Below are 23582 nucleotides of genomic sequence, written 5' to 3'. Positions count from 1 at the left end.
TGCATAAATCGACATAGAAATTGATTCTATGATACCCTGTTTATGGCTTTGTGTATATGTTTGTAACAGGCAAAAGGAAATGAGATGTAGATGTGAAATTGTAAACAAAGTACAAGTCGCATTTATAATCCGATTTGAATGGAATTTGACACAAGTCACTTATTTGGCTCAAGAACGAACCCTATAGAAATTGAAGAAAATCGATTCAAATTTATATATAGCTCCCATATATATTTTCGACCGATTTTATGTAAATGTTGCATAAATTCCCAATATTAGTTTGATTTCAAAAAAAAAAAAAAAAAAAAATAAAATTGCACTAAGTCTGTGAAGTATTGTTGAAATCGGTCCAGATTTAGTTATAACTTCCAAATAATTATGTAAATGGTGCACCAAACTCCCCATATTTCTCCAATTTGAACATACATTGCAACTACTCCTAGGATGTTTTGAATTGAAAATGGAATTCGATAAAAGTGGACCGATACCATTTCATTTTACCAAATACTTCCCATATAGCGATAAGTAGTTGTTTTTCAGGCTCTCGGTGAATAGAAAACCTTACTACTAAAAATTTTCAATATTGGTCCAGGTTGAGAGATTGAGTTTTGAAATGTTGCACTATTACTCCTAGTATGGTTGGTATTGTAAATGGGGTATATTGGTTCACTTTTTGGTATAGCCCCCATGCAACGTTTTTCAACCGAATTGGCTAAAATTTGCTACGTTTGGTTCTCATAGGGTATCAAATCTTCCACTTTTAATTGTGCCCCCATTATTCTGTATTTTAGGGATTTTAGACACGCTTTTCAACATAATCTGCTGTAATATTGTATTTTGGATTCTCTATGGCTATCAGAACTGCCTACAAAAATGATTAACAATGGCTTATGTTTCAGGGTAGGCCCCAGATAAGGTATGTTGATGGTTTTGGACACATAATTGCACCTATTTGGGTTAAGATTGTACCTCTTTGGTTGTTTTGGATTATGGTAGTAAATCTTCTTACTAAAATATATCAATATTGCTTCACCTTTTAGGGAAGCCCCCAATATAACGCTGCACTCCAAAGACCGGTATTTTAAGGAGATTGAGTACGTATTTCAACCAAATTGGGAGCAATTCCGACTAGCCCTTGTATAATGTTAACCCCAATTATTCGGTATTTTAAACAGATTTATTTATTGGTTCAACAACATATAACGTTACACCCAAAATTCAGTATTTTGGTGAGCTTGGACACGTCCTTCAACCAAATTATCTGTAATTTTATATTTTGAAATATCATTGAGTAGAAAATTTCCTAACAAGAATGTTTATGGATAGGCCCCATATAATGTTACACCCACTATTCTGTTATCTTATGGGGTGTCAACTCGTCCTACCAAAAATTATTGTTGTTACGTTTTTTAAACGGCTCTAATTTGATTACACAGGTTCTCAGGGGATGTCAAATCTTCCTATCAAAAATTCCCGTTTTAATATAGCTACCATATAACGATACCGACCCATTTTCGATATGACTGTAATTTGGTACTCGTATGAAGGACATTGGAGGATAATTGGAGGGTTAGCATACTTTTGCGAAAAATTGTCTATATTAGTAAAAGTTTTCATATTGCCCCCTATAAAGATCCCGTCAATATCCGAACATTTTTACGTTTTGCAATATTTCCCCACTGAATTTTCTAAATAGGTTCCTGTGTTGGCATATCCTCCATATGAATATGTCGAGGTTTTAAAAATATCCATTGACACTAGAATTGTCTGAAAAAAATTGAACATTTTTAGATAGGCCACTATTCTATATTAGGTCTAGAATGGGGGCGTGTCACGTCGGTTCAGATCTATTAATTATAAATCTGTTAGATCGAAAATATTTATATTTTTTATAAATAATTTCTCACTAAGACATTCACGCTGTGCTGCCTGGTTTCCATTTATTTAGAGGTTCGAAAATTGATTATCGATTAATGCTATTTAAATCTACTGTAATATTCCCATCCGGATAATACGTTCTAAGCATTTGTTGTTTTATTTCTTTTCTGTTTTTTGTTGTTACAGTTCGGCCCATGGAAATAAGATACTAGTGTTAATTAAAAGCTATTAAAATTTTGTGTTGTTTTTCTTGTTCACGGAATCAGTGTTAATTAATCACAAGAGTGGACATCAAAAAATCAAACTAACAGGGAATTACGTTTTGCCAACTACGCGTCTTTCTTTTTCCATTTCTCACCATGCGGCCGTGAGGCCATAATATAATACGACAAACAATTGAATAATAATAATTTAAACCGGGTTGCTTTTTACAAAAGCCCAGCGAATGGTAAGCTTGTTCAACAGGGTATCTCAAAGTTAGTAATCGTAGGGAAATGAATTCACCACAAATAATAATTATCAAATACATATTTTAAAACTTTGCGGTAGGGTATACTAAATATAAATTAAATAATCAAGTGATTAAAATGTTTGATGCAGAAAGTGGGATATACCGGTCCACGTTTTAGGGTATAACGGTACCTTTGATGCCTTTTGGGCCTAATCAGCTGTAATTTTGTATTCTAGTTTCTGCAGAATTATTTATTTAAAGGAAATGTGCATTTTCTACCCTACGTGCATAGATACATCCATTACGGACCCACACATACTTCCATCCACATTCTCTGGCTTTAGTTTTGCTCATCCAGAGAAGACGTCTATTATGTGGAGTAAGCTCGTCGTTCAAATATATTGTGCTCTAATTTTTATTATTTTCATCATCTTCATTGCTAAGTTGCAAACGATGACGACCAATTTTACTCATTATCTCATTCTTTTTGTTGAGAGTTGATAGCTCAATAATGATCTTGTTCTTCTTTTGTATTTTGTGTGCTCTCACTATGTCATTGCTTTCTATTTCCACTCCAATTCTCTCACTTATCTTTGCTACAATATCTCTCACTTCAATATTCATATTCGTAATGTTGCTTATCTCAATGTTTTTATCTAGCGTCTTCTGTTCCAGTTTACCTACTCTCATGCTAAGTTTTTGTATTTGTTTGCTTTTCTCTTTATCTCCCTCTTGTAGTTCAGTGATTTGTGTTGTTATAGTCGCGACGTTTTTGTTGATATCTGCGATGTGCTGTTTGATTTCAGAACTCATTGTTGATATATTTGCAGTGAGTTATTTTAACCACGATCGTATTTCTTGCATTCCTTCTTTAAGCTCTTTTATGTCGCTCCCATGAGTTACATGCTGTGTTGCTCTACATATAATTGTAGTCGGGGTATTCGCGTTTTTGAATCTTTTGCTGATGCTAGTCTCATCGTTCTCACTCCGCTGTTGTTTTGATTGTGGTGTACATGCTGCTTGTTCTTCTCGTTCTTTTTCAACAGATTTCGAGTCAGAGATCATATGTGCATTCGGTAATTTTGCTGGTTTACATCTTTGAAATCTCCAATCTGTTTTCCGTACGTTGCTCATGCTGATGTATGAGCTCTCTGAGAGCGAACAGCAAGGCGAAAAATGATATTGACGATTGCAATGATAGCATCGTACATATAAAATTGATTTTATTTTTAATGAACACTGCCCGCAACTTCTTGTTCAGACATTTTAAAGAATTGCCTTTTTGTTTATGGTGATTAAGAAGAAGAAAAAGTGTATGTTTATGCGTTCTTGCGAAAAATGCGTGCATTCGGTTGAAGGACTACAGCGCATAACGGTTCCTCGTTATTTTGGTGCTTTTGGGTCGTTTTTCAACCTAATCAGCTGTAATTTGGTATTTGGGGGTTTTCACCGGGTTGAAAATGTTCGTACTTAAAATTATCATAATTTTTTTGGTAGCCACACTACAACCGAACCCCCCAATATTCGATATTTGGAAGCTTTTAGTAACGATTTAAACCTAGTCAGTTATAATTTGGTATTTTGGGTTCTCACTGGGCTCTCTTTTTATGATAACCTGCATATAACGCCGCATTCCAAATTTTGGGATTTTGTTAAGTTCGTGGACGTTTTCAAATAAATTGACTGAAATTTTATATTATTGATTTTCATTGAGAAGAAACTCTCACTATTTAATTTTTTTAATGTTGACCGCTAGTCCCCATATAATGGTTCCTTCTTATGTCGGTACTTTTCCACCGACATGTCCGATTTTATGTAAATGGTGCACCAAAGTCCCTACACATCCTTCGATTTGCACGAATTTTGGCACAGCGCACTGAATTAAGTCTAGAATGAAGTCCAACTTTCACGAAACTTAAGAAAATCAGATTTAGATATATTATAGTCGGATTATATGTAAATGGTGAACTAAGGCATTTATATTTCCTTCAATTCCCACGAAATTTGGCATAGTGTACTGAATTAGGTCCAGAATGGTGTGTGTTATTTTTCGAATAAATCCGAACAGATTTAGATATAGCTTCCATAAATATTTTCGTCCAATTTAATGTAAATGGTGCACCAAAGTCCATATATATCTTTTGATTTGCACGAATTTTGGCACAGAGTACTGAATCCAGTCCAGTTTGATGTCTGTGATGTTTTGTTGAAATCGGTTCAGATTTAGATATAGCTTCGTCCGATTTTATGTAAATGGTGAAACAAATACCCACTATTTGTCCGATTTAGACAAAATTTTCCACAGCGTACTGAAGTAAGTTCAGTTTGGTATGTCTATGCTATGCTTCTTCTATATACTGGACAATGTACACATTATCATCTCTTGTATGTACCCAAAGTGGTGAATGGTATCATTTAGACGGCTTCGTCCGACTTTTGATTCTTCCATACTGGTTCAGGTTCTAATTGGGGTGTCAAGTCCACCTACCAACAATTATCAATAACTGTTTACGTTTCGGTGTAGCTCATACATTACGATACCGATCCATATCCGGCATTTTAAGGTTTTATCCGAACGTTCTAAACGATTCATATCAATTATTGCCATAATTGGCAATTAAGCGTAATTGGAGGCAAATTGCCTATGTTTGTTAAAATTTTTATATATTCCACACAGAAAGGTCCTGCATCATGTTCGTCATATCAACTTTGACATGGCCTTCATAGAAAGGTGCCGCCCACTTTTCTGTATTATTTTGACATTTACATCCGACGTCAGACATCATATTCAAATGGTGTGGCACACTATAAACCGTGGTATATTCCTCATATCTCATATCAACAAGTACTTATTATTATATTGACATACGGCATACCCTGTACGAACTTTAATCGCTTGTATGTACACAATAAACAGTTGATTGATGGTCATCATGGTTGGTGTTGATTTTACTGATGTTATTTGTTTATTCTATAGACTTAAAATTTAATTGAGATCGCTGTAAATATGCTGTGGGCATGCAGGGATTCTTTGCACACATAAAAAAACGACTCTAATCCGGTTAATTATATTTTTTTCTTTGTCACTTACAAATACGAATATCCTTGATTGGAAATACATATTTACGAGTTATGTATATTGTGTGGAAATTATAAAACTGTTTTTAATTTTAATTAACAGAAAACAAAGAAAACTGACGGCATATTTATATAGGAGATATGAGTCGTTTCACTTTCAAAATAAGCGACTCAATTTATAAACTTTTCCTAAAATCCTTAAAATCTTAAAATTAGAATATATATTTTGATAAAGCATGTTAGAGTAGGACATGGGTTTAAAATTTACAACATATTACAATTTAGCTATACTTAAAATTGGGGTTTCCTTATATGGTGGGCTATGCCTAATTGTGGTCCGATATAGCTCATTTTCGAACTTTATCTTTAAGTATCAAATCTCGATCTCGAACTTGATATTTCAGTTTTTTTTTTATCTAGACACCCATCCAAGGTAGTATGACAATACTGACGGAAAATACTAAACCGTCATAGAATTCCATACTGACAACTTCGACTTCAGAATATTCTCAATACTATAATGGAACACGGTTTTATGGGTACAACTCCAACACGCGAAATAAATCTGTTAACTATTTTAATATAAACAAGTAAAACGGATCTTAGGTTCGGCACGGCCGAACTATGTAAAATTAATGGGGGTCCCTATGAGACAACTTATTTTATGATAGGATCTTGAACATGACTTTGTGATGATTTAAATTCTAAACGAATGGCTAAACGAAAACAGAGATCAGTGTTGGTATTATTTAGTAGTGAGATTTGATAGCCAATGAGAATACAAAATACCAAATAACAGCCAATTCGGTTGAAAACGCGTCAAAAATACCGACTTGGGCCAATATTAAAAATTTTTTGGGCGGAGATGATGTGATACCGTTATGAGAACCAAAAAGTATAAAAGTGTCAGTCGGTGTTGCCGATAGACACATACCACCCAAACGATGGTTTGCGGGGGTCTTCGAAATTACACGAAATTCCAAAAACTTCCTACATACCCCAATCCTACACCCCCACAGTGATCCTAAATCCATGTTTCAGGATTAGAATTCTATCGCTTCACCCACAATTCAAATTGTACCAAATTTAGTACACAGTAGTACCAATTTCCAAAACTTCCTACATACCCCAAACCTTCACCCCCACAGTGATCCTAATTCCAAGTTTCAGGATTCCATCTCTATCGGTTCACCCACAATTTAAATTGTACCAAAAGTAGTACACAGTAGTACCAATTTCCAAAATTTTCTACACACACCAATCCTACACTCCCACAGTGTTCCTAAATCCAAGCTTCAGGATTCCAACTCTATCGGTTCACCCACAATTGAAATTCTACCAAATTTAGTACACATTAGTAAAAATTTTTAAAAATTTCTACATATCTCGATCTTACACCTCAACAGTGATCATGACTCCAAATTTCATGATTCTAGCTCTATTGGATCACTTAAAATTCAAATTGTATCAAATTTAGCACCATTTAGTACCCATGAATCTAAATTGCTTAAACTGAATCCTGACCCCAATCCTACACCCATACAGTGATCCTGACTCCAAATTTCATTGTTTCCGCTCTGCACTCCGACGGTAATGTTAATTTCAAATTTCAGGATTCCAGCTCGATTTGTACTTCCAAAATAAATTTGCACCAAACACAGAAAAAAACCAGTGAGCGGAGCAGTATAGTCGGACGGGCCGACCATACGATACCCTACACAACTACCACGAACTCTAACTTTCTGAGGATGTTTATTCCGAGTCTAAGTAATAGTTCGTGCCATTTGCCCCCTCTTGTCCGATTAGAGGTTAACAACACCTCTTTCTTACTTTTTTCGAATATTCAGTACAGTCCTTCTAATTACTTGTCCAGATTACCTTCACGGTGGGTTGTGTTGTGATTTTCGGATTATACTCTACTCGAAAACACACAATAACTTATGTTTTTCGTCCATTTCATCCCAAAATTTTAATCTGATCATCGCCGAAAATTGTAGGCGTTGTTCTTGACTATAACTGGAACTTCATGAAAAATTTCAAAGCCATCAGCGCGATATTTCTCCCTCCAATGTGGTAATGGGTTACTAAATAATATCTGAATACGTAAGCACCTGTAAATATTTGACTGTAACTCCCACATCTGAGTAGATACATCACTATATTTGGTATCAATTTAAAGGCCAACCACTCCTCTTGGATATGCTATCAACTCCTGGGGTCTACATCCTCCAGGAGTAAATATATATGCCATAGAATACAAATTTTGTCATTTTTCACACAAAAGTCAGGGTCCATTTAACCCGCTAAATATTGACCGATCTTTATCAAAACATGCATGCTTATTCTCTGGCCCGATCCCCTTCTCCATGCAAATATTCGCGGTGTTTGGGCCATAATTGCGGCCTCTGGAGCGACCAGAAAAACCGACAAAAATTTAGTATTTGGTCCATTTCATCCCCTAAATATTAACCGATCTTTTCCAAAAACAATAGGGGTCTTCATTGGCCAGAACCCATCCTACATGCAAAATTTCGTGAAGATTGGTCCATAACTGAGGCCTGTATCGTGTTTACAAATTATAATGGACAGACGGACGGACGGACACACATGTCTAGATCGACTCAGCTAGTCGAGATATGACGATCGGTATACTTAAAGGTGGGTCTAGGACCAATATTTCGCGGCGTTACAAACATTTGGGGCTGCACAAAGGCATAATACCCTGACAACATAGTTGTGTAGGGTATAAAAATTGTAACCATTTGATAAAAAAATTCAAAAATCCAATTAAAATTTTATTGATTTTTCGCCGATAAAAATAATGTTCATATTTACAATCGCCGATAAAAAAAATTGTAATCCCATTCGAAAATATTTTGATAAAGCAATTCTCATATATACTAAAAATTTTGTTGAATTTTATTTTGTTAATGGATAAAATATTTTTCATATTGACAATCTTGTTTATCAAATTATTACACTGTGCAGCACTAAAATCTTGAACCAATCGAGACCCCCAAAATCTTGAAGCTTGTGATGGTGGAAGAAAATCCCTAGCTGGGTTTTGCATTATTAGCTAAGTTTTTTTTTTAAATTAATTTTTAAAATATTCGACTGGGGTTGGATTTTAGCACAATTTTCGAATAAAAAAAATTGTAATCCCATTCGAAAATATTTTGATAAAGCAATTCTCATATATACTAAAAATTTTGTTGAATTTTATTTTGTTAATGGATAAAATATTTTTCATATTGACAATCTTGTTTATCAAATTATTACACTGTGCAGCACTAAAATCTTGAACCAATCGAGACCCCCAAAATCTTGAAGCTTGTGATGGTGGAAGAAAATCCCTAGCTGGGTTTTGCATTATTAGCTAAGTTTTTTTTTAAATTAATTTTTAAAATATTCGACTGGGGTTGGATTTTAGCACAATTTTCGAATAAAAAAAAATGTAATCCCATTCGAAAATATTTTGATAAAGCAATTCTCATATATACTAAAAATTTTGTTGAATTTTATTTTGTTAATGGATAAAATATTTTTCATATTGACAATCTTGTTTATCAAATTATTACACTGTGCAGCACTAAAATCTTGAACCAATCGAGACCCCCAAAATCTTGAAGCTTGTGATGGTGGAAGAAAATCCCTAGCTGGGTTTTGCATTATTAGCTAAGTTTTTTTTTTTTAAATTAATTTTTAAAATATTCGACTGGGGTTGGATTTTAGCACAATTTTCGAATAATACTATATCTATATCTCGTAAACTATTCGAAATATTGCTTTTCTCTCTTAAGCAATATTTTTCCTCTTAATTAGATCTAAAAATTTTCATTTGAGATAAAATCAATAAAACAACACCATCATACTGAAAATAGCACAACTGCAAGAAAATTAAAATTTCGACTTACTTTTTCCATGTTTAATTTTTACTTCAATTTTGTACCTATTTATTGAAAAAAGCATACTTACTTACTTAGCTGGCTTGTTACAGAACGGTTGTTCCATAAGCCGAGCTTAAAAAAGATTTCCAAGCGCGCCGGTCTTGTGCGCAAGTCCACCAATTTGGAAGACCACGTTCCAAGATGTTGTTTTCTACTTGGTCTTTCCATCTAATTCGTGGCCTTCCCCTTCTACGGGAACCATCCGTAGGCTCATTTTTATATGCCTTTTGAGCTGGGGCTTCTTCATTCATCCGCACAACATGGCCTAGCCACCGTAGTCGCTGCAGCTCAATACGACTGACTATGTCGATGTCTGCGTATAAATTGTAGAGCTCGTGGTTCATTCGACGCCGATATTCACCGTCGACGCAGATCGGCCCGTAGATCTTTCGGAGAATTTTTCTCTCAAACACCCCAAGCGCTGCCTCATCTGCTTGCGCAAGTACCCATGCTTCTGATCCATATAATAGCACGGGTAGTATCAGCGTCTTGTAAAGTGTGAGTTTGGTCTGGCGAGAGGTGGCCTTGTTTCTAAACTGCTTACTTAGACCATAGTAGCATCTGTTGGCCATCACAATCCTTCTCCGAATTTCAAAACTGATATCATTCGTTTTATTTATGGCGGTACCAAGGTATATAAAGTCTTTAACTACCTCGAAGCTGTAGTTCTCAAGTTCCACAGTTGGTCCGAGTCTACTGGACGTCTTGCGCGTTGATACCATCAGCTTGGTCTTCTCGCCGTTTACTGCCAGACCCACTTTGGCAGACTCCTTTTCAATTTGTTCAAAGGTGGCTGTTACCGCTCGCAATGTTCGACCCATTATATCGATGTCATCGGCGTAGGCGAGTAACTGGTGTTGTTTGGTGTACAGAGTGCCATTTCTGTTCACCTTTGCGTTTCGTATGACCTTTTCCAGTAGGATGTTAAAAAGATCACACGACAAACTGTCACCTTGTCTGAATCCTCGTTCGGTAGTGAAGGGCTCCGATAGGTCCTTTCCTACTTTAACGGCTGACCTTGTGCCACTTAAAGTTATCCTGCATAGCCGTATTAATTTTGCAGGAATGCCGAACGCAGACATGGCTTTAAACACCTCTGAACGGATAGGGCTGTCGAATGCGGCTTTATAGTCGACAAATAGGTGATATGTGTCGATGTGTTTTTCGTGGGTCTTTTCCAGGGTTTGGCGCAGAGTGAAAATCTGGTCTATGGTCGATTTGCCAGGTCTGAAGCCGCATTGGTATGGTCCGATGATGTCATTGACCATTGGCTTCAATCGTTCACACAGCACACTGGATAGCACTTTATATGCGATGGGAAGGAGACTTATTCCTCTATAGTTGGCACATATCGTCTTGTCTCCTTTTTTGTGCACGGGACACAGGATGCTGAGGTTCCAATCATTGGGCATGCATTCATCTAGCCAAATTGTGTTAATCAGCTGGTGCATGCTCCTGACCAGCATCTGGCCACCAGTCTTGAATAGTTCGGCTGGTAACCCATCGGCTTCTGCTGCTTTGTTGTTCTTGAGCCGATTAATTGCTTTTATGACCTCATCTTGGCTAGGTGGTATACGCTCTATACCATCATCTCCTATTGGTTCGTCTGTATCTGTCACCAGGTTTCCTTCTTCATCTCTACAGGAGGATGTGCCTGCACCAAAGCCTTCGGTTTGGTGTTTTACTCGTTGGTAAAATTTCCGGACTTCATTCTGACTCCTGTACATCTCGATTTGCTCACGCTCACGTTTTTCTTGTTCTTTCTTCTTTTTTCTGAAAACACGTTTCTCCTCTCTCCTTTTCTCCCGATAATTCTCCATCACGTTACGTGTTGCTACTGTCTGCAGGGTTGCCCTATACGCTGCGTTTTTCACATCAGTAGCAATACGACACTCCTGATCGTACCATGGGTTTCTTGGTGGTGGTTTTTGGTACCCAATTGTTCTTTTTGCTGCAGTTTGTAGGGAGTGGGCAATTCTTTGCCATTGTGCTTCTATACTATTATCGGGACAAGAAGTGCTTTCTTCAAGCAGATGGGTAAGTTGAGCGGAGTAGGCCTCGGCTACCTGTTGTGTTTGCAGCTTTTCGACGTCGAGTTTCCGTGTTGTATTAGATCGCACCTTTGCTGCAACATTTAGACGGGTGCGTACCTTGGCTGCCACAAGGTAATGGTCCGAATCGATATTCGCTCCTCGGATCGATCGGACGTCTAAAACACTGGATGCATGCCTTCCGTCTATCACAACATGATCAATTTGATTTCTCGTTACTTGATCAGGAGAAATCCAGGTGGCCTTGTGTATATCGAGATGCTTGAATCTGGTGCTGCTAACTACCATGTTTTTTGCTGCCGCGAAGTCAATCAACCTCATGCCGTTATCGGATGTTTCTTCATGAAGGCTGAATTTTCCGACGGTGGGGCCAAAGATATTTTCCCTTCCGATTTTTGCATTAAAATCTCCTAGCAGAATTTTAATGTCATGGCCAGGGCAACGGTCATATGCTGTTTCTAGGCGCTCATAAAGCATAGCAATTTTTATTTCTATAAACATACAATTGGGAGTGAATTTCTTTGGTTCATTTTGATGAATTTGTGAGGCTATAACTATGTGAAGGAGTCAACCAATGAAATCGGGGTTTTAAGAAGAGTTGTTTGATTTGCCATTGGCTATCTTTTTGTCATATATTTTTTGTCCGAGTCAGTAGCAGTTTCTGAAATAAGTGTGAAAAACATGGAAAAAGTATGTCTAAATTTTAATTTTTTTTGCAGTTGTGCTATTTTCAGTATGATGTTGTTTAATTGATTTTATCTCAAGAGAAAATTTGTAGACCTAATTAAGAGGAAAAATATTGCTTAAGAGAGAACAGCAATATTTCGAATAGTTCACGAGATATAGACTCAATAATAAGTACGTATTATTCGAAAATTGTGCTAAAATCCGCCCCAGTCGAATATTTTAAAAATTAATTTAAAAGAAATCCTTAGCTAATAATGCAAAACCCAGCTAGGGATTTTCTTCCACCATCACAAGCTTCAAGATTTTGGGGGTCTCGATTGGTTCAAGATTTTAAAGTTGAAAAATGTGTCACTGTGTTATTATTATTTCAAATTAAATTTCTTGTAGTACGATACAAAACCTTTTAAACAGCAATTGCCGACTTTTACCCTTATTATTACAGCTCTCCCACAAAAATAACTCCAAATTTTCAGTATTTTAACGGCTTTAAACTAAATGTGTAGCTCTATACCGAATAAAAACTTATATTTGTTATCCATCTTTTACAATCTATTCAACAAAGTACTTTGTAATAACGTAATAAAAAATAATATGGCATATTACAACAAAATTATTAAAAATTGTCCAACAAATTTAATAATTTTTTTGGTCAAACTCGTTTGTTGATGGTTTTTTGTGAATTGTTGGTGTTTGATAAACATTTCCGACTACGTTTGAAATATGTTATCGACATATTTTTGTCGAACGCTGATGAAGCTTTTAATCAAAATTTTCGGGGTGGCTTTTTTTTCTGTGAATATAGTACCATACGTACACATGAGTACACGCTTTCAAAACCATCTCCTTAAATGGAACCTACTACTCAACCATAATTCACAGTCCAAATTTCAGTTTTTAGCGCTATTGTACAAAATTTAGTACATTTTCGAACTTTTCAGATAGTTATAACTCGAATTTCCAAAAACCCTTTAGTACATCTATCCTACACTCCATCAACGACTACCAACCCAAATTTCAGAGTTCTAGCTCCACCGGTTCGCCAAATACAAATGGTATCGCATTTAGTACTTTTCGTACCGTTCTAGTACGAATTTCCAAAAACATTTGGACCAAGAGTGACCCTCACCCAAAATTTCAAGATTCTAGCTTCAGCCGTTTCGTCTGGGCGTTGACGAATCGTTAAATCAGTCAGTCAGTCAATCTCTTTACTCTTTTATTAGTATAGATTGACAATTTGGAGTGGACCGGAAGTAGCCCACTCCTTCCTGGGTCCCATTTTCGGAATTGATATAAGGTTGGTAAAGATAATAGGTTTTGCAAGGTTACCTTGAAATATGACATTCCAATAGCCTGATATTGCATTTATAAATATTGAAAATATTTACAATTTGTGGGGCAGGTACCAGAAGGAGTGGACCAATGGGTCCCATTTTCAAGTTTTATCAAATCTTGGTAAAGATAATAGGTTGTGCAAAGTTTTGTTCAAATCAAAAATTCCATTCGCCTGATACTGTATTTACTAATATTGAACAGTTTGATCATTTGTGGGGGAGGTACCAGAAGGAGTGGACCAATGATGCCCATCTTCCTACTTGATCTAGGCTTGGTAAAAATAATATGTTGTACAAAGTTTAGTTAAAATCGGATAGTCCGTGTGCATGTAATTATAAAATTAATTTTATCACAATTTTGACCATTTGGTGGGGGAGGTACCAGAAGGAGTGGGCCGATATTTCCCATATTCGAACTTAAACTAAGTTTGGAAGAAATATTAAGATGAGCAAAGTTTGAATGAAATCGAAGTTTCAAGAGTTATCGTGCGCACCAACCAGACAGACAGACGGACAACGGACGAACGAACATGTGTAAATCGACTCAAAATTTTCTGAAACGTATTTGGTCTAAAGAAACATGGGGTCTAAAATCAATATTTCGATGAGGCACATTTTTACCGTACGGTATATACCCTCATTAGCCATAAGGCTGATGGTATACAAATACCACATTAGAGCCATTTTCATTGAAATACGTGTAAAAATGCCAATATTGGGGGTACAATATTGAAGGGGGCGGAAATGTGATATGCTATAATAACCTAAAATACAAAATTACAGACAAGTTGGTTAGAAAACTGGTCCAAAAATCCCCAAAATACCGAATACTGAGGGATACTGTTATATGATGGCTACCCTGAAACTTGGGTCAATATTAATAATTTTTGGTACGGAGATAAGAACTATAGGAATTTTATTAACATGCTTCGGACAATCCGATTTGGCCCAAATATGCACCGTTTTCTTGTATGGTTTGTTGCCATTGTAGAGGTAACTTCATAGTGCATCTCTCATAAAAGTCCTGATTTTCGCAATACTTCCAATTATTTATCATTAAAGAAACTCTGCAATACAATTAAAATATGGTGACAAGTCCGGACTATATGACGGATGCAATAAAATTTCTCAACCAAGCTCCCGAATATTCTGGCGAGTCATTGTAGATGTGTGTGGTCAATTGCTATATTCAAACGGTCCAGTTGTTGACAGTAGAGATCAGAATTTAGCTTTTGGTCATAATAAATAATCCCCTTCCAGTCCCACCAAATGCATAGCAGAACCTTCCTGGCCGTTAGACCGGGTTTGGCCACCCTTTGAGGTGCTTCACCGCTCTTTGACCACGATCGTTTTAGCACAGGGTTATCGTATTTGATCCATTTGTCATATCCAGTCACCATCCATTTAAGAATGTGTCTATCTCATTCCGTTTGGCCAAACGGCTTCGCAGATGGAAATTCGATTCATCCTATTTTTTATGTTAATTGGTGTGGCACAAAAACATCGAGCTTCTTTTTAAATCTAGGTTTGGGTAAATGTTTTAAAATAGTTTTTATGGTTTTATGGTATGGTTTTTAGCCACTGGTTAGCCGATTTTATCGACATTTTCGACGAAAAATAATGGATTTCCCCAACCTAATATTTTTAAAGGCATAGATAATTATGAGGTATATACAAACGGAAAACGGAATATCGGAATATCGGAATATCTATACTATTCAGATATTTAATTGAAAACTAAAAAAGAACCATCATTTAAATTGCAACGTTGGAGATATCCAGAATATTTTCTTCGGTTTTAAGTTTTTAAATATCATTTCTGAGAAAATGCGGCTGAATTGCTGTAGTTATGCAATGGACAGTGCTCTTTTTGTCCATTGAATAAAATTTCGCCCGTATATTAAGAACTAGAAGGACAAATTCGACATAAGTCAAGGATTTTAGCAATGGCGTGATGAGTTTTTTGTTTGTAACTCTAAAGTTCATGCAGAAAAAGGTTTATGTCTTCTAAGAAAACATCTTCCCCGGCAATCTATACTAATGAAAGGGTAACGCGATTGACGGATTGACTGACTTGATAGAAAAATGAACCAGTAAGGAAAGTTCAAAAGTAGGACGGGACCGACTTGGGTACATACAAGAGATGTTAATATCTACAATATCGTGTAGATAGAACAGACATAGAATATTTGGAGGACCATTGAGATGGAATCGGGCGAAATTAAATGATAGATGGACATTTGAATCAATTGAAAAAATTGCATGTCAAACGGGCAGATTTGGATTCTTTGGTGTAACATTTATATGAAATCGAGTAAAATTATGCAGGGGAGCTATATATAAACACATGGACCTAAATGAGAAACCGTTGCATACACCATGTGATTTTTCTTATCCCTCTATATTAAATTTAATACCCTCTGCCAAATTTCGTGTAAATCGAACAAACATAGGGCCTTAGGTGACCATTTACATAAAATCGAACGAAAAAATATATAAGACCTATATCAAAATCTGAAACGATTTAAACAAACCTTATCACACATTTTTTTTCCTCAATTGTATTCCTATGCAAAATGTTGTCCTAATTGGACGAAACAATATATATGTGAGCTATATCTAAATCTGAAACGATTTTTTACAAAACTTGGTAGACATCAATCTGGACCTAATTCAGTACTCTGTGCAAAATAATGTCCCAATCGGACAAACATTGGGAGTTTGGTGCGTCATTCACATAAAATCGGACGAAACTATATATGGGAGATGTATCTAAATCTGAACCGATTTGTTACAAAACTTGGCAGACATCAATCTGGACCTAATTCAGTACTCTGTGTAAAATTTTGTCTCAATCGGACAAATATTGGGAGTTTGGTGCATCATTCACAAAAAAAAAAAAAAAAAAACAAAAACGGTGGCAACTATATATATACAGCTATATCTAAATCTGAACCGATTCCAACAAAACTTTGCATACAAAAGTATGGAACTGATTCAGTGCGCTGTGCAAAATTGTGTCCCAATCGTAAATTGACTCAGAAAGTGATTCTATGCATATTTTCAAAAGGAACCATGACTCTATCTTGATTCCTTTTGCACGTTACAAACATATGCACAAAGACATAATACCCTGTACCACAGAGTGGTGAAGGGTATAAATAGAACCACCATTTAAATTGCAACATTATTGTTATTTTATTTGCCTGTGCCGTTGGAGATATCCAGAAAATTTTCTTCGGTTTTAAGATTTTAAATAACATTTCTGAGAAAATAAGACTGCATTGCTGTAGTTTTGCCATGGACAGTGCCTCATCATTGAGGAAGCATGTAGAACTGTATCCGTATTTTCTCAGAAATGCCATTAAAACCCACGTTTTGGTGTAGCCCCCATATAACGGAGGTTTTGGATACGTCTAATGGTACTACCCCATATTCGGTGTTATGGGATTTTTTAACATGTTTTTATACCCTTTACCGCACTGTGGCACAGGGTTTATTGTATAGCACATGTACTAAAAATGATTAACATTGAACCAAGTTTGTATGTACCCCTATGTAACGGTACCTCCACATATCTGTGCTAAAAATGATTTCACTACCCAAAATGACCAATAATGATGCCCATAAAACGCAAGCCCCCTATGTTGCGCAGAAAGATTTATTATTTTTCCCGAAAAGAAAAACGCGTTTGGTTTTTAATTTAAAAGTTCACAAATTTTTATTGTTGATTGAGGGTGCCGGCTAAATGTCAACTGCCTAAACATAATTACATTCCCTTCTTGTAGGGCCACATACAAAACAAATGGAACAAAACGAAATTGAAACATAAAACAAATTGACGATCAAAACAAAACAAAGGACAGTTATTAATATGTATGTTACATACATATAAAACTGTCAACAATGCAGTCAACGACAGATCACTGCATTGTTGTTGTTTTGTTACGACGAAGAACTAGGAAAGCAGTAACAAGCAAATATTCAAACAATATTTGAATATTGTTGTTGTTGCTTTCCTAACAAGACGAACGACAAAAAGGGCGACAAAAAAGAATGCAAAAACATTAGGGTGGGCCGATTATTAAAATTAACAAAAAACATTAAGGTGGGCCGAACAAAATATGAAATTATAATAAATGAATTAAAATTTAAAATAATAAAGTAAAACATAAAAAATTATAAAATAATCTCCTCCAACATCCTCCCCCCGTTGAAATGCCAAAATTTCAAACATCTTCTGCGCTTGGTAAAGGGGCTATTTTATGGATTGGGCGACACGATGTTCCATTTTTCGTTTTTAACTCGACCACTCGGACCTTTCCATCACGACCTGGTATTGTTTTAATTATTCGAGCCAAGAGCCACTGCTGAGGGGGTGTGTTGTCCTCGTGTATGATGACCAATTGTCCTTCATTAATATTCTTCTCGTCGGTGAACCACTTTGACCGTTGCTGGAGAGACAGAAGATAATCCCTGGACCACATTTGCCAAAACTGTTGTTTCAGGTACGAAATACGTTGCCATCTATTTAGCAACGAGGGTTTGGTAACATCAAGATGTTGCTCAGGTATTGCCACCAGAGATGAGCCAATAAGGAGATGACCTGGAGTTAACGCCTCGCCGTCGTTGGGATCGTCTGACATGGGAGCAATTGGACGAGAATTTAATATTGCCTCTATTTCGACTACCAGTGTCTGTAACTCTTCAAATGTAAGATACGACTCCATTATGTTCTTATTGAGCAACGTTTTTGTAGATTTTACCGCTGCCTCCCACAATCCGCCGAAGTGTGGGGCACGTGGAGGTATAAAATTGAATTCTAGACCCATTTGGCAGCAAAATGATTTCATTCTTTGGACAACTTCATCATTAAAAAATGATTCTTTGAGCTCTTTCAGTTTGTTACAAGCTCCGACGAAATTAGTTGCGTTGTCGCAATAAAGCTTCTGGGGAATTCCACGTCTTCCCACGAATCGTTTGAGACACAATATGAAATTGTTTGCTGACAAATCCGATACGAGTTCCAAATGGGTAGCTTTGGAACTGAAGCAAACGAAAACTGCTACGTATGTTTTGTAGGGCGACTTCCCTCGAATTCTATACGACGTCATGAAAGGGCCACAAAAGTCAACTCCAGTTACCAAGAATGGACGTTGAGCTCGAAGACGATCAACTGGCAAATTTCCCATTATTTGCCCCAACAATTTTGGCTTGTAGTGGAAACAGTGCACGCACTTTCGGACAATCTTCCGAACTACTTCTCTGGCATTGATTACCCATATCTTCTGGCGTAAAATGCCCAACAACACCTTTGGACCGGCGTGCAAATGAATTCGATGCAAATGCTCTACAAACAGCTTGACGAATCGATGGTCTTTGGGCAACAAGGCAGGAAATCTTGCATCATACGGAATCGGAGCATTTGTTAAACGTCCGCCAACTCGAAGAACATTGATCTCTTCATTTCCCACTTTCATTTTGTGCAAAAATGGGGTTAATTTTTGCAGAGATGGATGAACGACGGTTCCACTTTCAATTGCTTGTATGTCCGATGAGTAACATGACCGCTGGACCAGTGAGATGACCTTCCAAAAGGTGTCTTCAAGTTCCTTAGGAGCTATGTGGACAACATCTTTGACTTTCAAAGAACGACTTATGGGATACCTGTTGAAAATACGAAAAACATAAGCAATTATTCGAATAAATTTATAATATGAAGATTGCTTATCCAGAATGTCATTAATGACATTGTTTTCACAGGCTGTGTTTTTAAAGACGGCGGCTTTTCTGCGTTCTGGGACTTCAATTGTCATCTCGTCTTCAGTTCCTGGCCAATTTGAGACATCTTCTTCTAGAAACGATGGGCCACGAAACCAGATGGTATTCGACAATTCTTGAGCACAACAACCACGAGATACGATATCAGCTGGGTTACTTTTCGTTGGGACATGTCTCCAAATGATGTTTCGAGTTTCTTCTTGGAGTTCAGAGACACGATTTGCCACGAAACAATTCAAAGTTGACGAATGCATTTTGAGCCATTGGAGGACTATTTTCGAATCAGTCCAAAAGTACAACGATGAGACGAAATTTTCAATTTTAGACTTGATTTTGAGCCACGTTTTACTGAGTAACACTGCAGCACACAATTCGAGACGAGGTAGAGATTGGGCTTTGATAGGAGCTACCTTTGATTTTGCAATCAGTAATGTGGTTTTGTACATACCATTTTCTGAGACACGATAATAAATACAACAACCATATGCACGTTGAGAAGCATCTGCGAAACCATGTATTTCGCCATGTCGATTGGACAACGTAAGTACATATCTTGGGACTTCTATTTGATGGATGTACGATAAATCTTCTTTGATTTGGAGCCACAAAGCCTTGAGATGGTCGTTTAGAGGATCATCCCATCCAATATTTTGAACCCATAATTCTTGAAGAAGAATTTTGCAACGAATAACAATTGGGCTCAAAATTCCAAGCAAATCGTAGATTTTAGATACGATCGACAAAATAGATCGTTTCGTCGGATTTGTGACATCGGGCAACTCGAATCTATAAAGGAACACATCTCGCTGAGGTTTCCAGGACATACCTAAGGTTTTAGTTATGTCGTTATCCGATGTTTTAATGATGATTTCTTCGTCATCATTCGAAGTGAGCGACGCATGGTTGCTATTCCACTTTGCCAATTCTATACCATGCCATTTCAATATTTGGATCAACTCGTCTCTTTTAAGAGCCAGAGTCTCAATGCTATCGGCGCCTGTAAGTACGTCATCGTCGTAAAGATCTTGTCGTAAGACATCCGAACCATGAGGATGAGTGGTGTTGTATTTATCTGCAATGAGAAACAAACTACGAATTGCCAAAAATGGGGCGGCCGATAAGCCATAAGTTACTGTGTTCAATTTGAATACCTTGAGTTCATCATTTTTGTTACTTCTCCACAATACGAGTTGATATCTTCTATCTCTTTCATCTATGCGAAACTGCCGATACATTTTTGAAATATCTGCAGTGAGAGCGTATTTGTGCAATCGAAACGAGAAAAGTGTGGTGATCAGATCCTGCTGAATTGTTGGACCGACCATCAATATATCATTCAAGGAATGATTCGATGAGCTACGAGCTGATGCATCAAATACGACACGAATTTTTGTAGTAGCACTTTGGGGCTTGAGAACACAATGATGAGGTATAATATAGTGCGAATCATTCAACGATTGGGTGTAGGGTGACATATGGCCAAGAGACACATATTCTTCCATAAATTCTATATACATCGATTTCAAAGTAGAGTCACGTTCAAGTCGTCTTTCCAGCGATAAAAAACGTCTACGAGCCATTTCAAATGAGTTACCAAGACATTTAGGAGATTTCTTAAATGGAAGTCGAACTTGTACTCTTCCCTCAGAGTCAAAACCACTATTTTCGACAAAATGATCTTCACATGCTTGTTCTTCTTCTGTATATGGGTTGGGTGACTTGGAATACTCCTCAACTTCCCAAAAACGTTTCAATATTTCATCAATTTTTTCTTCATGTGTACTTACGGTTAAGTTACATGTTAATGAAGTTGAGTTTGGACGACTGGGCGACGAACCTCCAACTATCCAACCAAAAACTGTATTCGTGAGACACGGCAATCCATTTCCCAATGAAATTCTACCATCTAACAGCAAATCAAAAAATACTTCAGCACTAAGAAGAACGTCGATACGTTGTGGCTTGTAGAAAAGCGGATCTGCTAATTCTATGTTTTGGGGAATCTTCCATTGTGATGTGTTCATCAATTCACCAGGTTGACGTGACGAAATACTTTTGGTAACAGCAAAACATGAGGACCATTCAAATGAGCTACTTCTCGATTTTATTGTAGTTTCTACTGAAAACTTTATTGCTGTTCGAACTTCTCCAATTCCAGAGATTTCTTGAGAAAACGGTCTAAATTTTAGTTTGAGCCTCTTAGCGGTTTCCTCAGAAATAAAATTTAGTTCAGAACATGAATCGAGCAATGCTCTTACCGTTTGAAATGAGCCACAGTTGTCCTTAATCAGAATTACAGCAGTCGGAATTATCGCTCTTTTAAATGAACGTGCAACGAGAGATACTGGATTTGAGCTGGTTGATGTCTGCGACGAATTAATGTTCGATGTTGAGGTACTTGGTTGTTCTGGGCTACTAAATATATGAAGCAGCGTGTGATGTGCAGAATCACAAACTCTGCATCGAGATTTTGAGGGACACTTCGATACCATATGTCCTTTTCTAAGGCAGTTAATGCAATGCCCACTACGTTTTACGAAGTTAAAACGTTCCGAAACGACGATGTTTGCAAATGACGAACAATTTGAAATGTTATGTTCACTTGAGCTACAATATGAACAAATCGAATTTGAGTTGACAAATGTATGAGCAGACCGGTTGAATTTAGGATTTGGTTTGGGTTTTTGAGCAACAACTCTGTCAGACACTTCAGTTCTTTTTCTATGACTTTCGAGAAATTGGCAACGACGACTTAAAAGTTCATAACACAAATCCCAGGAGGGCAACGATTTAAAGTCTTGTTTTTCATCATAATTCTCCTTTGTATCACCGTCCACTTTTGATAACACCATATGAACTAAAATTGCATTCATTACATCTGCTTCTGTACCGAGCGACAGCAATGAACCACGAACTGCAGAAACTGTATCAATAAGATGACGCAATGAGACACTGTCACTTTTTTGCATTTTTGGAACGTTAAACAACGACTCGATATGTTCCAAAAATATTAACACTTTATTGTCATATCGTTCTTGCAGTCTGTCTAATGCCTTTTCATAATTTTCTTCACAGATTTGATATGGCTCCACAACGGCTAATGCTGCACCAGAGAGACAGTTCAACAAATAATTAAATTTCTCAATAATATTTATTGATGGATTTTCATGTACCATATTGTTAAACGCTGTAATGAACCGTTTGTATTCACTGTATTTTCCATCGAATCTTGGCAACTTTAGTGAGGGCAACCGAGAACTAGAACCACAAGCCATAGAAGCATTCATTAAACTATTATCAACTGACACAGAGCCACGATTTTTATTTAATAATTTCATTATTTTTGCCTTTGCCACAATAAATGCTTCTTCTAGTTCCATTCTTGAATTATCGTTTGGATTTATTGATTCAATTTGGCTTTGCACTTGGCATAATTGTTTAAAATAGGATTCCAAAATTTCAAGTCGGCATTCTAAAATGGTCGAATCCATTTTCGAGCCCTCTTTCTCAATTTTCTTTTGAATATTTGAAATGTTCTTTTTTATAGAGCTACGTTGCTGCTTAAGAGAAGCCATACCCGAACCACTAGCATTCTCTTCAATCATTTCAATATCACTCTCTTTTGGCATTTTGAGAAACTCAGAGCAATTTGTAACACGAAAATCAACAAGAAAAGTTGGCTTCTATTTACAAATAAATGCGCCAATTTTATTTTCAAATGTCACTCAAAATGGTGTCTTTATGTACTATTGAGCAACAATCACAAATATATTTTCCAATATTTCCACGAAACACTGGTCTATGTATATAACCACGATTGCGTAATATAATTTTTCCTTGGGTCACAAATTTCTTTCCACTAAAGAATTTATTACAATAATTCTTTTCAAAGTTTTATAAATGTTTACGGTTGTGATTAAAACCAATCAACGAAATTATAAATAAAGCGTCGAATGCGTATTTATGTTCCAACAGCAAGGTGTTGAGCAACAACAAAACAACTACCACTTTGGATCACAGAGTCACTTTTATTTTATTTGTTCAATTAATTATTTAAATAATTAATTTACTTTAGTTTTATCACACCGTCCTGTCACGGTCGCCAAAATGTTGCGCAGAAAGATTTATTATTTTTCCCGAAAAGAAAAACGCGTTTGGTTTTTAATTAAACAAAATTAATATTCACAAATTTTATTTGTCGATTGAGGGTGCCGGCTAAATGTCAACTAACTAAACATAATTACATTCCCTTCTTGTAGGGCCACATACAAAACAAATGGAACAAAACGAAATTGAAACATAAAACAAATTGACGATCAAAACAAAACAAAGGACAGTTATTAATATGTATGTTACATACATATAAAACTGTCAACAA

At 36.5% G+C, this 23582-nt stretch overlaps 1 protein-coding gene across 1 annotated transcript; it reads right to left on the bottom strand.

Moving 5' to 3' along the window:
* Positions 1 to 17652: 17652 nt before the first annotated feature.
* On the bottom strand, positions 17653 to 22833 carry LOC133326809 (uncharacterized). Its single transcript, XM_061535413.1, has one exon. The coding sequence runs from the start codon at positions 22831 to 22833 to the stop codon at positions 17653 to 17655; it is 5181 nt and encodes a 1726-aa protein (XP_061391397.1).
* Positions 22834 to 23582: the final 749 nt, after the last annotated feature.

Source organism: Musca vetustissima, unplaced genomic scaffold (genome assembly GCF_032173495.1).
Source record: "Musca vetustissima isolate MV318-11 ecotype Yass unplaced genomic scaffold, APGP_CSIRO_Mvet_v1 utg2717, whole genome shotgun sequence".
Taxonomy (NCBI): Eukaryota; Metazoa; Arthropoda; class Insecta; order Diptera; family Muscidae; genus Musca; species Musca vetustissima.
Note: the sequence above shows the minus strand (reverse complement) of the source record. Positions and strands in the feature narration are given on the sequence as shown.

Bases quoted from the DNA above. Each gene is read 5' to 3' on its own strand.
- LOC133326809 (XM_061535413.1), bottom strand. From the start codon at position 22,833: ATGCCAAAAGAGAGTGATATTGAAATGATTGAAGAGAATGCTAGTGGT.